Source organism: Gymnodraco acuticeps, unplaced genomic scaffold, assembly GCF_902827175.1.
Source record: "Gymnodraco acuticeps unplaced genomic scaffold, fGymAcu1.1, whole genome shotgun sequence".
NCBI lineage: Eukaryota > Metazoa > Chordata > Actinopteri > Perciformes > Bathydraconidae > Gymnodraco > Gymnodraco acuticeps.
In genome coordinates this window covers 910,728-927,208 of record NW_022992149.1, presented here as the reverse complement: position 1 = coordinate 927,208, position 16,481 = coordinate 910,728, and the positions used below count along the sequence as shown (strand labels likewise).

Genomic DNA, 16,481 nt, shown 5'->3' with positions numbered 1-16,481 from the left:
GTTAATAAATCCGAGTAAACTATAAGGTTGTAAGAAAGTAATTAACTACAATAATCATTGTAGGCTATTCCATTTTGAAGCCACGAAAAAAATGCTTAATTTCACCGAGGAACAGCCACTGTGGCTTAGTATCCGAATAGACGATGAATGGCTTGATTGAAAGAATGCTTGATTCTGAGTTTGTGCCAATTGCATGTTGTGTTTAACCAGGCGGTATCGATAAAGAAGATACCTTGTTGGCAACAGTCATTCTAGCAACAGGATGGCAACGGCAAAAACATGTGTGTGATGGTATGGTGTGATGCCATGACAGCCCGTACACAGCCCTCCTGCCTCCCTGCCTGTACGTATTTTGGAGAAGAGACACGCCCACCTTAATAAAGACTGGACCTTTCTCTTCCAATCCAGACAAAAGGAGAGGACGACAGATCCGCGGAGGCGCGCACTGAGCAGAGCAATTGAGCACCTTGGAAACGCAACGGGTTTGATCCGACGCGCAAGAACGCACCGGCACGCCGACACGCACGCCCTCCAGATCTACCTGAAACATCTGAGCCGGTACATTGTCCTGTTTGAAGGCAGAGGAAAGAGAATCTAAACCCCGTTTCAATCGCAGCCAGAACACCGTGTTCTCATGATGTCATACCTGTGGATTCTGCTATTAGGAAGCCTGCTGGCTACAAGCGCCAAGGCACAAGGTAATGATTACATTTCCAATTAATTCAGCCCAGCCTTAAGCTACATGCTCTTATTCGCACACACACCTATCTATCTATCTATCTATCTATCTATCTATCTATCTATCTATCTATCTATCTATCTATCTATCTATCTATCTATCTATCTATCTATCTATCTATCTTTCAGTGGGTTGTCATCTCCATTAGAATGTGTATGTGTTTGTCTGAGGGCAATCGCCAGTGTCTTTTGCCAGTCTGTCTGCCTCCCCGTCTGCATGCCAATTCAATTCACCTTTAGCTATAATCTGCTTGTTTCAATCTGTTCTGGCTGAATGAATGGAGGCAGCTCTGCCTTCTTCTGTTCTCCGTTTTTCACGGCTCTGCAGGCCAGGCATTAACAGTGAAATAGGTGTGTCATTTAATTTGGCCATATCTTTCTGGACATGAGTTTGGCCCAAAGGGGTGTGGTGGGCCCATTGTCCTTATATAGGGAATTCCCCCCTCTTTTAATTGTTTCATCCATTTTTCCAGCTCTTTTTATTCCCCTTTATTGAATCACTGATGCTTTGTGAGTCTCATTTTTTCTTCATATCTTCGTTTTCCATACTTTGATCTGTTCTTCCTCTTTCTTCTTCCTCATCTGACTCATGGGCCCCTGCCCTTCCCCGCGGCGCATGCAATGATTTCAGATTTCTCAAGAGCAATAACACTCAGAGGGAGGGAGATAAAGGAAGCATTGAGAAAAGCAGAGACACTTGGAGAGATGGAGGGAGAGATAGGAAGATGTTGGAAGAAGATAACAACTAAAATGTTGGAACTGATTAAGAGGGAAAAACAGCAGATATACAATCAAGAATAGAGTGAGAGAGCTATTCATTGATACAGTGAGATTCATCACCATTATGCAAACAACATTTCAGTTGGCGAACTACAATGACACCTGGTGTATTCTCACTCTACCGGTTCCTTTTCTATGAGTGCAAACCACAAATGTGAACCACACACACACACACACACACACACACACACACACACACACACACACACACACACACACACACACACACACACACACACACAAACTTACACACTTTTTCTCAACTTGCCGAACTGTAACTGTAAAACTGTAAAACCCAATGTGCTGCTGTACTTTGACACAGAAAAATCTCCACGGGTGTATTTGCTTGCTTGCATGTAAGGAGTTCATAGTTACACGGGGAAAAAAAGATGGGTCCTTGGGTCAGCGCACACATCATGCACAATGTGTGTAAGCTATAGAAGTGAAGTGTAGGGAGTTTCTCGTAACTAGATCCAGCTCCAGCTGTAGACAACACCCAACAACTCAACTAGTTTCAGTGCCTTACACTCCCCCAGGGCCCTTAGCATCTGTGTGAGAGAGTGTGTGTGTGTGGGTGTGGGGAATTACTTAAATATACAGAACGTATGGGAGTGATCATTAATATGAGTTTCTGTATGAGTCAGTTATAGAGTGTGTGTGTCTTTTAGAGGCAGATGAAAGAATTGTGATGTGTGCCAGGTGTGTGTGTGTGTGTACTGTGTGCAGACTTGTCCTTGTTTACACCATCAACTACCATCACATAAATCTCTCTTATGGTGGATAAGTGAAATCTAGTCACACATGCACAGACACACTCTCACTCTCTCTGCTCCCATGGGGGCTGTTTTAAGGTGTGCATGATTGGGGTAAACACGGAACTTTCTGTCCTACAAACACACAATAGAGCCATATCTGACAGAACAATGCACTGTGGAGGTGCTGTTGTATCACCTGACACACATGCACACACAGTTTCTGGTGTACTATTACGAGACAAGGATTGGTTATTGGTGTCTGTACACGCTAGAGTACCGTTCAACCACACTCAGGCGATCTCACACGATCTCACGGCAGGAAACCGAAAGTGTCGTAAGGTGCTCTTCCTTTGTCATTCATAACTGGCCTCAGCATTTCATTTGAAAAAGATGAACGTCTTTGTTTAGTAGTTTGCAAAACAAAAGGTGACATGAAAAAATAATTTTACTTTTTAATGATCAGGCGTACTCAGAAATGCTATCAAGTGCAAAGTTAAACAGTTTTATTATGTGTCACCCTTTGGCATCAATCATTATTACAGCAGTACAGCTCCCATGATGCCTGTGAATCATTATATAGGCTAACAATTTAAGTTCAATGTATTATCTTTTCAATTTACACACGGCATCTATTGCACGTCTGTCCGTCCTGGGAGAGGGATCCCTCCTCTGTTGCTCTCCCTGAGGTTTCTCCCATTTTTCCCTTTAAACTGTGGGTTTTCTCCGGAAGTTTTTCCTTGTACGATGTGAGGGTCTAAGGACGGAGGGTGTCGTATTGTCATACTGATATTCTGTACAAACTGTGACAAATGTAACATTTGTGATATTGGGCTATATAAATAAACATTGATTGATTGATTGAAGTGTCGTCTCCAAGCTGTATTGGCTGTTGTCATAGTAGCTCGTTAACATGATGTTACGTGCTAAAAGTGCTCACTTGTTTTCTATCAATTTTAGTTTTATTCTGTGACATATATCCCTTAAACCCTGTTTTAACTTGTCTGCAGGAACAGCTTTGGCACAAGTTGGTTCCCAGATTAAGTAACCCCAAGTGATGTCAAAGTCCTGCTTGCTGGAGCATAAAGAACGAAATGGAAAGTTGTCTGCATTATAAGGGTTGTTTCAGCAAAAAAGACAGTTACAGATTAAGCTTGAGATGTGCAGCATATTCAATACAGGAGGTAGTGTAATGCTTAGCTTTTAAAACGTTGCTTAGTACAAAGACTGGAGACGGATGGAAACAGCAAGCCTGACTCAGTCCAAAGGTTATATAATACACTCACTTACAGGCACCTCTTAAGCTTGTGAGTTATATCTCATTTGTTTATTTTGCACACGAAAAACAGGCAAGTTGGAGTTTTAAGGGGGTTAATGTGCTGGACTATTTCCTGGCTAGGAGCATAGACTGTATAGGCGGGGACCAGTAACTCACAGTAACGACAGTGAGTTGTGCCCGGCCAAGACATAGTCAGGCACCCTGAAACGTTCTGTAAAATGTTAATGTACAGAGCTAAGCTACTTGTATCCTCCTGTTTTCAGTGTTAATGATAATGTTCAGTTCTGATTAACAATGTCGGAGAAGTTAAAGTTGAATATTTAGTTTAAGATTGTATATACGGTAAAATCGTAACATGGCATAAGTGTCTTTCCTGTTTTTAAAGTGATGTCATTTGAAGAACTTACCAGAATGTTCTAGCTCTTTCCCGCCCAGCCCTGACAGGTATAGGTATACCTGATAAAGTGGCCATGGAGGGTATTTGTCAATCTATCAACAACTTGTAGGCCAGTTTTCCTAAAGAACAGTATGTAACCGACAGTATCGTGTTTTCCCACATGCATAAACTGGTTTGTCTTAAGAGTCTGTCTTTGGGGACCTTTTCTTAGAGTTTAACTCTGCACATGCTGTTCAGTCTCATACAATTGCGTGCAGCCATGTCAGAGACACACAGATGACTCATCAGCCCCTGGGGAAAGCAGTGGCAAAGAAACAAAGGGAGTTAAGAGTTTGGGAGAGGGAAAGAGAGAGGAAAGGGGGGGAGACAGTCTTTAAAGCAAAAAGGAAGGCTGAGAGGGTTTGGATGTGCAACAATTTGTTTCACTGCTGCACTAACACAAAACAGGACAGCGCTTACTCAAGGGTGAGGGTGAATGTTAACTTGACTTTTGTGTGTGTGAACATATGGTTGTTTGTATGTTTGGACTCAAAGGGGGAGGAGAAGGGTTTTTTATGGGTTTCTACACACACAAACACACATGTGTGCGTGTGCGCATGCCTGTTGTTGGGTGGGGGGATGTAAGGGGGTGTGTTTGAAGCGGAGGTAGTTAGAGGAGGAAGTGGCAAACTGATAGATGGGAACAGAATGTTCTATGGAGTGGCAAGAGAAAGAGTTTGTATGGGGGGCAGTTTCTCTCACACACATACCCACATCACATGTTACATGAGAGCCACATACCTCACACACACATGCCTGTCGGCACAATGCCATTGAAAAATGTGCCCACTCATTTTCACATTTACTGTAGGTGAAAACATATATACTCCCAATCATTAAACACACAACAGTGATCCCGGTCTGAGGAAATAACAATTCAATATCAGCAGAAAGTTAACCTGCATGTTTGAACTTTTCTCAGATAAAAAAAAAAGGCACGACATCTGGCGTCTAAACTAGTTCAACAAGCTGAATGTTTTGCTACGGTACATCTTTGATAACACCTGTTTGATTGAGATATCAAAGAAAGTCATGAAGATAAAAACCTGAACTCCACCACAAACACATTTACTCACACATTCAGTCCTGTTTCTTCAGTTTGTGATAGGGCTGCTCAATTCATCGTATTGTAATTGCAATTACGATTTTGGCTTGCAACGATTATGAAAACAACATAATCGAAATAAAACGATTGTTTATTTATTTATTTTGTATTGGTTTGTCAGTTGAATTATACTTAAAGTTCAGGGTAATCAACTGTTAAAAACATACTGTTCACATTTTGTATTCAATAAATGGATGTTTTCAAAGTAAATGGAGAATCGTTTTTAATAATCGTGATTTCAATTATTGACCCAAATAATCGAGATTATGATTTTTCCATAATCGAGCGGACCTAGTTTGTGATGCTGTCAGGTTCTTAATAAACCATGAATGGCACTAAGTATTGATTACCACTGATACAAAGCTCATACTGTGACATTAACCAAAGGAATGAAGGGAAAAACAAATAGAGCTTGTTTTTATTAGTGATCATGCATCTGTGCAAGTCACCCCTTCATGTTTCTGTGCATAAGTGCATATGGTGTGTGTTTAGCCATGCTAGTGTCTGTATGGATTTGGGTGTGTGTGTGGAAGAAGCAAGGGTGTCCTCAACATTGCACCTGCCTCCAGAGGTTTAATGGTGCGATGGAAATACTTCAGATGTGTTCCTGCCGCCCTCCCTCAGGGCGTTTCTGAGATAGAATCTCATTTGGCAAAGGCAGCGATCCTACATTGGAAATTCACATGACAATAAGCAACTGGCTTCAAAAGTGATTACGAATGATGTGAAGTGAACATTTTATGGAAGATAGTTGTGATACACAGCAGAAAACCCCTGAAGATTCTGATTTCTCTTTGTTACGTCTTTATGTTTCAATTTCTAGGTGTTTTAGTTGGGTTTTGGTCCAAATTCTTGTACATATCTTTCCACTTTTTCAAACCAGTTTTTCCAGCAGAAAGCAAAACATCACCCATACCATTATTTCTAGATGGTATATACCTGTTAAAGGTTGGTACTATCCCGAAGAACCAGCATCAGGGTGTTGCTGAAATCAGCTCAACTTAGAGCACAGTTTCGCTGTTTCAGCTTCTCACATCCAACAGGGGAATCTCACAGCACTGCCTCAAACACACACAAACGCCATGCTCATCTCACACACAGAATGACAAAGACATGTGCTTTGCATTTTCTCATTAGTACAGAGCTGCAATGCCAGTGCAGAGGTTGAGTCTCCATATGATGTTGAGGCAGGTGAGACGTGATCGATGCGTCTGTCATCCATTTGTGGCTGGAGAGTTCACATCAGGAACAAATCAGAACAGGGTGTGGCTCTTTGTGTGTGTGTGTGTGTGTGTGTGTATCACTGCCAGTCTTTTGTTCTATTAATAATAATAATAATAATGCATTACACTTTTTATTAGAGTGCTTTTACAGGTGCTCAAAGCGCTTTACAAGTACACATTACACATATTAGACATATAAGAGTCATTACTGCGGACATTACCCACAGGAGCAAATGCGGGTAAAGTGTCTTGCCCAAGGACACAATGGCCTGACGCAGTGGCGGCCGAGGCGGGATTCAAACTGGAGTTCACCAACGCCCCTTGATCTGATGACCAACGCTCTAACTGCGCCAAAACCGCCCTGTTCTATCTATTGGTTCTATTTTAGGTCAGACTTGTAAAAGTGTGGCTTATTTGTTTGTGAACAGGCAAGGGCACAACATATTGGTCAATTCAGTCAATTATAGGGGTTGTAGTGCCAGGTTGCAAGCCTTCAAAGGCAGAAGAAACTCTGTATGAGTCATTGAGACATATTGTCATATTTTAGCCTGCCATGTCTGCCTCTTTTCTTCTTGAGAGAAAGAAAATTATAGTTCCTCAGGCTTCTGTCAGTGGTGTGATGTATGCTTATTGTATGTGTTGAAGCAGCCCGGACAGCCCTTTTGTTTTGTTTTTCTGCCCTTTTTTAAATTGATATGTACCAGTAGTCAGCCTTTGACTGGATATGTGTTTCCTTCTTAATTATTCTTCTACATTTTGTGTAGATGATGCAGCTCCTGAAGCAGCCGCAGCTCCTGAACCAGAAGCAGCCACAGATGCAGCTCCTGAAGCAGCCGCAGCTCCTGAACCAGAAGCAGCCGCAGCTCCTGAACCAGAAGCAGCCGCAGCTCCTGAACCAGAAGTAGCCACAGAGGCAGCTCCTGATGCAGATGCAGCTCCTGAATCAGCTCCAGAAGCAGCCGCGGAGGAAACTGACAAAGCAGCCGACGTAAAGAACATTTTTGTTTCTGTTGATTTGTTTTCTTTGGATGATCAATCTGTGTTTATCTCGCTAGAGTTCTCCCGGTGATCAACAACCTCCAAAGAACCCAATATGGTCAAAAATTAAATAACACTTACTCTTAAAACAGAAACATATAAAAGTTACATAATTGCAGGTCCAGATGATGTATGGGAGACACATATAAAAGGGGGTATAGTTCACAAAGGTTATTTTTTATAATGTTACTTTGATGATTGCAAACTTTCTTCATCACTTCAAACTCTTATCTTGTCTGGTAAATAGCACACAGGAAAATGTTTGGGTTTTCTGAAAACAGCATTACTGACTAAATATATACAAATGTACAAAAAAGTGATCTGAGCTGTGCCGTGTTTCTGGATAACAGTGCCTCTTTGCAACCTGCATTTAGTACATTGAGGTCTAGAGAATATATCGTTCTTAATCTTCTTCAGGCAGATATTTGAGAAGCTGAGTCCTATCAAATGGCTGAATGTTGTTCATGTACATTCAAGGTGGGCATTGAAAGTGTTATGAAACATAACGTCAATGGCAGCCCTTTTCAGACTGTGTTTTGTGTTTCAGCAAAGCTCCAGTTTGCATATCAGTTGTGCTGCTTGGTTAAAAAAACTGATATGGTGAAGCACTAACAAATATGCTCTAATCTTAAAACCAAATCACCTGAGGGCCTTTTATGTTTACATTTTTTTTTTCTTTTATGTAAATGTATTTGTTAAATATGTATAACTCGTGTTTAATATAGGAAACAGAAGCCAAGCCTGAGCCTGCTGCTGAACCTGAACCTGAAGCCGATGATACTGTGGTTCCTGAGGCTGGTGAAGCAGAACCAGCGTTCGCTGCTCCAGCCGACACAGAGACGGAAGCCGCTGCAGCAACACCAGGTGATCCACTGGTGTTCAAATATGCACTCGTAAAAAAGGAAATGTTTTTTTTCTGATGATTAATCTGACGCAAAAGCATATAATGTCCTCATTTTCTTTACTTTTATAATAACCCTACCAACAATTCTACTCACTGTTTCCTGTTCCCAAATACAAAGTTAACAATAAAATGTTATCTTAAATCAAGAATAAAATCAACACTTGATGTTTTATGTTTTATCAAAAGCCCAATCCGTACACTGGTGAGACATCTGCTGGCATCTAAAGTAGAATGTTGTGCCTCAGTGCACCTTTGATAAAGAGAGAGATTTCCGAGGAAGTGGTGAAGATGGGAATTCAGAAACACCCACACACACCAAACGTTGCAAATACATGCAGACCTGTTTTTCCTTCTCGGGATGCTGCTTGATATTTGATCAACCATAACCAAGAGTTTGCACACTGTTCTTTTCTCCCAAATAACAGTTTTTATTATTGTTGTTTTTACTTGTTTTTCTCCTTCAATTCAATGCTGATCTCCAACATCAGCTTGACTAATAATAATCATACTGAGAAGCAACTGCGATTGTACCATTAAAAAAAATGTAGTCAATGTAATTGATTGATAAAGAAACAGGTCAATCTCAATTGCGAGATGTCTTTCTATTAACTGCTATACACTACTTTCTATTAACTACTATACACCTTGTCAATGTGCAGATTAGGCAAAATGCTTTTTTGAACATGCCTGGCAACACGCAATAACAAGTGCCACAAAACCAGCCATTCCATTTGATCCCATGTCATAAAATATGGACAATAAAAATAAATGAGTGATCTAAACTCCCCCCCCCCCCCATCTGTTTCTCTCTCAGCTCCAGCACCTGTAGCTGATCCAGAGGTTGAGGCTCCAAAGGCTGAGGAACCAACAGATAAAGAAGAGGAAGCTTCCCCAAGCGTTACTGAAGCACCCACTCAGGAGGAGGTCAGTAGCACCGTTACAAAGTCTTATTTAAACCTAACATCTACATTCTGATTATGTATAATTGCCGACAGCCAGTGTATAACATTTTTCAGAAGCTGCAATCATTTGAGAAGTTCCTGGCGCATCCTTTGTGTTTATATTTGATACATTGTAATAGAGTGGACCTGGGGCAGCAGCAGAGACTGAGGAGAAGCCAACAGACCCTGCTGCTGAAGCAACAAAACCAGCCGCAGAGGAACCAAAAGTGGAGGACCCAGGTGAGAATATACTGTGGATTGTCTTGTGTGTACAACCTCATATGGAAACAATGTAATATGATCCCCATGCAACTAATATATAGTAAATCAAGAAAGCAAAAATGTCCATGCCTGTCTCTAATGACTCTGGTACAGAATGCAGCCTTGAGACTGTAGGTAAGAACTTAGAGATAGCTATTTGCTCCAAGTCACTTGGGACAGAGTAGGTATCTATTAAAGACACAATATGGACACTTGAATTCATCAGATGAGCTCACCACTTTAGCATGTGTGTCCTTTACATGGGGAACTGTACCAACTTGTTTATAGAACTTCATGTTCTGGTACAATCTGTCTAGTTGTAGCATGTTACATACTGTACCATGAGGCATGATCTCCTGTATCAGCGTAATGCCTTAATGTATATAATAAGCAGTGTAATATGGAGAAAGTAGATATTCATATATACCCTCTTTGTAAACACTATTCAGCAAGCTTTGATGCTTTTATTTAAGATCAAAAACAGATGAGTGTTACACATTTGTTCCTGCGAAAGGTAAACATATATTTTGTTACTTCTCTCCTCTTTAATTTCTGCATTTTCCAAAGAACCTTATATACACCTCCTATATAATACTTATATAAACCTCAAGCTTTCTGGAGCTAAGTCTAACACAGCTAAACAAATAACTCAGGCACATCACAAGTCATTGCTAAGTATGACTCAGCAGCTCTTTCATCAAACAAGAGCATTTCACAACATAATTAAAACCAGTTATTTTCAGTTACTGCAATCAATGGAATCCCCAGAACTAAATTCTTAAATTACACTTGCGGCAGCCGGTAGTGTTGAAATCCCCATTAAAGCATTACATGTCATTATAATATGAAAGCTAGAAAATCACAAAAAATGATTAGCAGTTGTGTTTAAAGCGAGAATGTTTTCATCTCAGCCCAGTATTTCATCTTAACTGACTAAACATGTTTTATTATTTCCCATAACTCTGAACCTACTTTAATGTGTCCAAACGTATAAGATTCCCACTGTGTCATGACTGAACCCTCGAAATACCCATGAAACAGTTTTCTGCCATCAGTCCTTTAAACATACACATGACCTGCTTTCATGAGATGCTGTATCGTGTATCATGTTGCTGCAACGCCCCATTTTCTGAACATAGTAATGTAAAACAGATGTATTTTTTTAAAAAAGGTTATGAGGTGGGATTTTGGCCCCCACAATTTTAACTCCAGATTTAATTAGGGGTGGAAGTGTCTGGAAGTGTCGCACCTACAATGGTATTCTCTCTGCGCTCATTTCAGCATTTCCTGTCCAAAGTATGCTTGTTGTTTGTCCTTACCTGCTTTATAGCAGGACATACTCCTCTTTGTCACTCAAGAATAGTCATTTTATGTTTGGCTGGTCATTATCTCCCCTCTGAGTCATGCTAACAACTAAGGAAGGGGGTGCAGGAAGGGGCTGCTGTGGAAGGTTTCTTCCATATGATAACTGGCACCGAACGTTATTGCACGGTGGTGACAGGAGGTAAAGAGTAGATAGATGGAAAGAAGGATTAAGAAAGGAGAGAAATTAGAAAAGAACAGGGGGAGGGGTTGTTGTGTAAGGTAAAAGGTAAAGTAAGAAAAGAGATGCAGGGGTATGCAAGGGCAAAGAGAGGGGAGAAGGTTGTGAGGTTAATAAACGCAGGAGAATGAGAGTATCAGAGTAAAGCTTGGCTCAAAAAATGGTTTCATTACTTATCAGTGACACAAGGTGCTTAACTATCAGAGGGCACTTTTACTCATTATGTTTTCATATCAAGAATTATTTAAGGTGAAAGAAGGTCACTGGAAAATGATTCCCCTTAGGTTCTATCTGAAACAATGAACTGATCCCTGCCCAGCCTAAAACGGTTTTCTAGTCCCACATGTTTAATACGTCACTTGGGGTTTGCCCCAGAAATATAGAGTCCGGTTAAGGTATTGTTCCTGACAGATAATATCCTTAACATCTAAGTCAACACTTGTTCACAGGATAACAGTCACACCCTGAGAGCAGGTAGAGTTTCACAGTTCCTATCCAGGACAGCTCTGCAGGGTATTAACTATAGGAGCCATGAGGGACTGAAGTGGGGAGGGTTCCCATTATAGCTGATGTTTTTATTAAGAAAGATTAACATGCAACAGTGAAGTATCGTGTGTTAAAGAGATGACATGCTTTTGGTGAACATCTGGAAGATGTCTCTCTGGGTGCGGTGGTGAAAAGTGAATTTCCCTACAGGGATTGAAATTGCATTTTTGTCACCAATGATGCCTTAATGTCTTTTCAGAGAGTTTTGACCTGGAAGATGCTCTGACAGGAAATGCTGCAAAGGAAAACTCAGGAAAAAGCCGCAGTATGGGATCTGGAAGTGAGTTATCTCCATCTCCACTCTGGTCAAAACCTTTACTGACATAAAGGGTTTTATACTTTGAGCTGGTAACCCTAAACTTCTGGTTTACAAATACATGTGAACAGGAAGTGGATAGGACATTTTATAATGTACTGTATGTGATTTATTTGTTTATGCTGAAAAAAAGCAGCTTAACAAAATGACTTCGTAAGACCAGTCATTGCTCTCTGGGGAGTTATTGTCTTGTTTTCCTTTTGTTAAATACAGCAGTGTATTAAATCCATATATCCTGAGACATTGAGCTAACGTTTTTTTATTGATACAGCACGTTTCAAAACAGATTTAGAAAATGCTTTACATTGAGGAAACAGGTTGTAAAACATTTTAGGATTGCAATGAAGTCAATACATTTTTTTAAACAATTACATTTTAAGTGAAAACTAAATACCCTGAAATAAAATCAAAATCATAAGGCAAGAATATTATTAAGGTAAGACAGGTTGCGAGTAAAATGATATGCTAAGAGTAATTAAACGTTTTTTTTGTATGAATGAAAAGATGCCATAAAAAATGATATAAAATGGTGAAGTTGCCACCGCTGCACCGCCTGCAGCCTGCAGCCATCACATCTACAAAGTCACACCTCCACAGAGTGTTTCGTAGGACAAGGCCACTTGTGCCTCATAAACTGTGCTTTTAAACATATTCCCTTGGATCTTCAAAAAGGCTGTTCTCATTTTAGGATCTCTGTTTCCCACGACAAGAGAATGGATTTAATTGTTTTACTCTCACCGAGAAAAACAGCAACTGATTTTTCCTCCTTTTTCCCCCATCTAAAAGCTGATTCATCTATGTCAGTATAATCATTATAATTAAGTTAAAGGGCGCTTTCCTTTAGTGCTCTGTTATTAGCGGATTTGTCAAGTTGAAGCAGGTAGAGGGCAGCAATGACATCACAGGCTTATACAGGCAGGCAGGCAGGCAACGAAGAAGGAGATAATGGAGTTTGTTTTGCATTATGTCACAGATCAAAGTTCAGCGCGGGCCACAAAGAGTGTTTGTTTGTCTCCCTCTGATATCATAAAGGAAACTCTATGAGTATTTGTCTTCCTCTGATATCATAAAGGAAACTCTATGAGTGTTTGTCTTCCTCTGATATCATAAAGGAAACTCTATGAGTGTTTGTCTTCCTCTGATATCATAAAGTAAACTCTATGAGTGTTTTGTCTTCCTCTGATATCATAAAGGAAGCTATTAGTGTACAGAAAGGACATTTCATATGTACGTTTAGAGACCGGTTAGGACAAAAACCCTAGGCCTTTTAATGACTCTGAGGAATAAACCACCTCAAAGAAAATACTCTTGATCCTCCCTTTTTCTTCTCCGCTTTCTGTGCTTAACCTGCATCATCAACACATTCAGACATGAAATGATTTTGCCTTTTTCCCCTATCCTTCTCTAAACACGTGTCTTTCTTTCTCTTGTAGCACATGAGGCAGGCGCCTTAGGAGACGGTAAGACCTTTTTGTGTTCATGATCAAAAAATATCAGTCCAGTAGTTCTGAAACTGGTGAAGCACACAGGATATTGCTGGCATGCCACTGACAGTACAAACAGGATACTAGTCTCAGCGGGAAATGCCTCTCCACTATTGTTATAGTTCGAACACTGTTTGAAACCGTTCCTCTGAAAAAGCATTGTGAAGTGTAGTCACGCTACACACATCTGTCCAAGTGTTACTTCTGAAGCTCGGAAGTAGTGCGGTTCCCTTTTATCAGACAGTAGGAAAACTGGTGCCTGTTTGTGCATGTTTAAATAAACAGTACCTAGGTTCACAGTCAATGTGTAACTCCTATAAGGTTTTACCAGTATGAACATGGTGTTTCATGTTACTAACGGTATGTATGTTTTCTGTTCTACAGCGGGAAAACCTGAAGCCCAAGGTGAGCTATCCCTCTTTTCTTTTTTTGTTTTGAATACAGTTACCCAGCCACCCATGCACTGCCCTAAACATACCCTAAACAAGCAGTCCCCTGTTTTCATAACCTTAGGGCCCTAAGCAGGTGTGTTGTTGCTGCAGATGCTGAAGGACATTTTCCAAACTTTTCTTTAAACTTGAATAACTGCCTTTTTATATTTAATCAATGACAAGCAGGCTATTAGAGTGATTGGACCTTCAATTGGCAGAAAGTCTCCAGTGATAAAATGTCTGTCAGCGCTGTCTGTCAGTTTATCTACTGTATGTGTGTATGTACTTCCTTGTAGTGACTCACTATCTTCTCCCAATTTATTCCACTTCATTTCCTCCTGATTCATGTATCTCGAGTCACGCAGGTTCTCTGACTCATGCCACTCCCTATTTGTCTCCTTTGTTCATCATAACTTGGATGCACTCCTTTAGTTGTCATGCGTACCTGTTTAAGTTGCTGACTCATTACAACATAATGTATCCCTTTGTTCTCTTCCACTCCAGCCTATCCTGATTTTTGAATTACCTTATCTATTCTTTCTGATTTGATTTGTATATATTTAGGTCGAAATTGTAAATAATATATCTACATATATAATTCATGCAACAAAGTCTCTAATCTTGAATTCTATCTTCATCATTTACAGCCAATTCAGAAGATTTTAGATGCTTAATAAAGTCATAAAATATAACTATAATTCTGATGGCTTTCTTCTGGCAATGTATTAAACCCTGATTAATGCAACATAACATGTATTGTAACATAGTGTAGATCACTGGTGTTTGGTGAGTTAAATCATTAGTTATTTAAAATACCTACTATAAACTGTATAAAGTATATACTATAAAATAGTAAGCATATGATTAAAAAATGATTGTTATGCTATTTACACTAGAGCATCGTATGTCACATCATATAAGTGCACTATCATTTGCCATTATTTGTACTTATTTTGGAGTTGAATGAATGGCTTTTACTCAGTGGTGCATTTGTCCGTGTGCCTTTCACAGACTATGAGAGGTATTTGCGATGACACAGCACGAAAACTATTCAGATCTGTGTTGGCATGGTAACTGGGTTACAGGTGCAGAGTGCAGACAGATTTATTCTGTAACTGAATGCTTTCAAGAGTCTTAATTATTGGGTAGGCAAGAGAAATGGAATCAGAAAATGCTGTGAAAAGATGATGCATCGCTCAAGTCTCGTGTCATTGAGCCTCACTGCTGCGTGCCATTTCTCAACTGCAAAGTGGCAGCCAGGTTTAAGGCTGAATATAACAATCTCTTGCGCTGCTACACTGGCAAATATTCAACACAGGAGTCACATTTGTATCATAAACACTAGTATGTTTAGTATGCACTGTCATCATTATCTTTGTTTGTTTGTCTCCTACAGAGGCCAGCTCCGGCTCTGTAGCAGGCATCCTGAGTGCAATCGGTGTGGCCATAGTGGGAGCTGCTACTGGATATTACACATACCAAAAGAAGAAACTGTGCTTCAAAAACAGACAAGGTAATCATCACACTGACTAACAAATAATATGATGCCAAACTGCTGTAAACAAGGCCTGATATGTTTGGAATTACAGCTCTTATACAAAAATGTCTTTAGACTCAAGCTACCAGCATATCCAGTCACACGTTTGTTTTAGTTTTTTCAACTTCAGGACAGGTGGGGCATGTTAGTGTGTGACTTTGGGTCTGAATATCACAAGTTCTGGAGGTCAGCAGTCTTTCTCTGAGACATAGCAGACTCAGCTTGATCCCTTTGTGTCGTCAATTGCTGTCCACTCTCACACATCCTGCATACCAATACTACCAATTCAGCAGAGTTTTAATTTACAGTCAACATCAGCAGTAGGCCATTCAGCTCAAGTGATGTAGGGCAAAAGTCAGATTCAGAAAAAGGATTTTACTCTGACTATCGTATTTATCAGATGTTCAAATAAAGTAAATTATATATTCTCCTTTTCATATATTTGGTATTTATGAATATGAAGGATGCTCCCTCACTAAAGGGAATTAGTCAATTAGAGCCTAGAAATATTTACAACCCCCTGGGTGCTTTCACTGTCACACTGTAGTTGTGTTTAACTTACTAAATGCTTGAGAAATCCAAACTGACGTGATGACTTTATTCCTTCACTTTTTTCTTACTGCGTTTTTGCTTCGGTCTGACTTTGTCAATCTGTGAATAGAAGCTGACCCTGAAGCTGCCCGCAAAGCTGATACTGAAGGGGCTCAGGCAGATCCCCAAGGTAAGACACACACACACACACACACACACACACACACACACACACACACACACACACACACACACACACACACACACACACACACACACACACACACACACACACACACACACACGCACACACACATTCAATACACAAGTAAATACAACGATGAAACACATATAATCATCTGCCATTTGACATTTTCTCTTTCTTTTTGCAGTCCTTAGCAACCTGCTAAACTCCTCCTAAAGCAGCAATGGTCATGACAGCTTGGATCAACAACCGGCAAGAAAGTGGCAATCTCACTGTTATGCTCTATCTGTAGAGCTAAATTACTGTGAGGCCCGAGTAGAGGTGTGTGTGTGTGTGTGTGTGTGTGTGTGTGTGTGTGTGTGTGTGTGTGTGTGTGTGTGTGTGTGTGTTGTGTGTGTGTGTGTGTGTGTGTGTGTGTGTGTGTGTGTGTG

The 16,481-nt window shown here is 40.3% G+C and overlaps 1 protein-coding gene across 1 annotated transcript; it reads left to right on the top strand.

Moving 5' to 3' along the window:
- Positions 1-389: 389 nt before the first annotated feature.
- On the top strand, positions 390-16,481 carry si:ch211-39i22.1 (fibrous sheath CABYR-binding protein). Its single transcript, XM_034203962.1, has 11 exons — positions 390-698; positions 7,078-7,301; positions 8,077-8,215; positions 9,070-9,179; positions 9,337-9,436; positions 11,746-11,826; positions 13,296-13,322; positions 13,731-13,751; positions 15,174-15,290; positions 15,976-16,035; positions 16,238-16,481. Exons 1-11 carry the CDS (start codon positions 635-637, stop codon positions 16,264-16,266), a joined length of 972 nt encoding a protein of 323 aa, XP_034059853.1. The 5' UTR covers positions 390-634; the 3' UTR covers positions 16,267-16,481.

Coding starts and splice junctions, on each gene's coding strand:
- si:ch211-39i22.1 (XM_034203962.1), top strand. CDS start 635: ATGATGTCATACCTGTGGATTCTGCTATTAGGAAGCCTGCTGGCTACA. Junction 7,302..8,076: donor AAACTGACAAAGCAGCCGAC/GTAAAGAACATT, acceptor TGTTTAATATAG/GAAACAGAAGCCAAGCCTGA. Junction 9,437..11,745: donor ACCAAAAGTGGAGGACCCAG/GTGAGAATATAC, acceptor ATGTCTTTTCAG/AGAGTTTTGACCTGGAAGAT.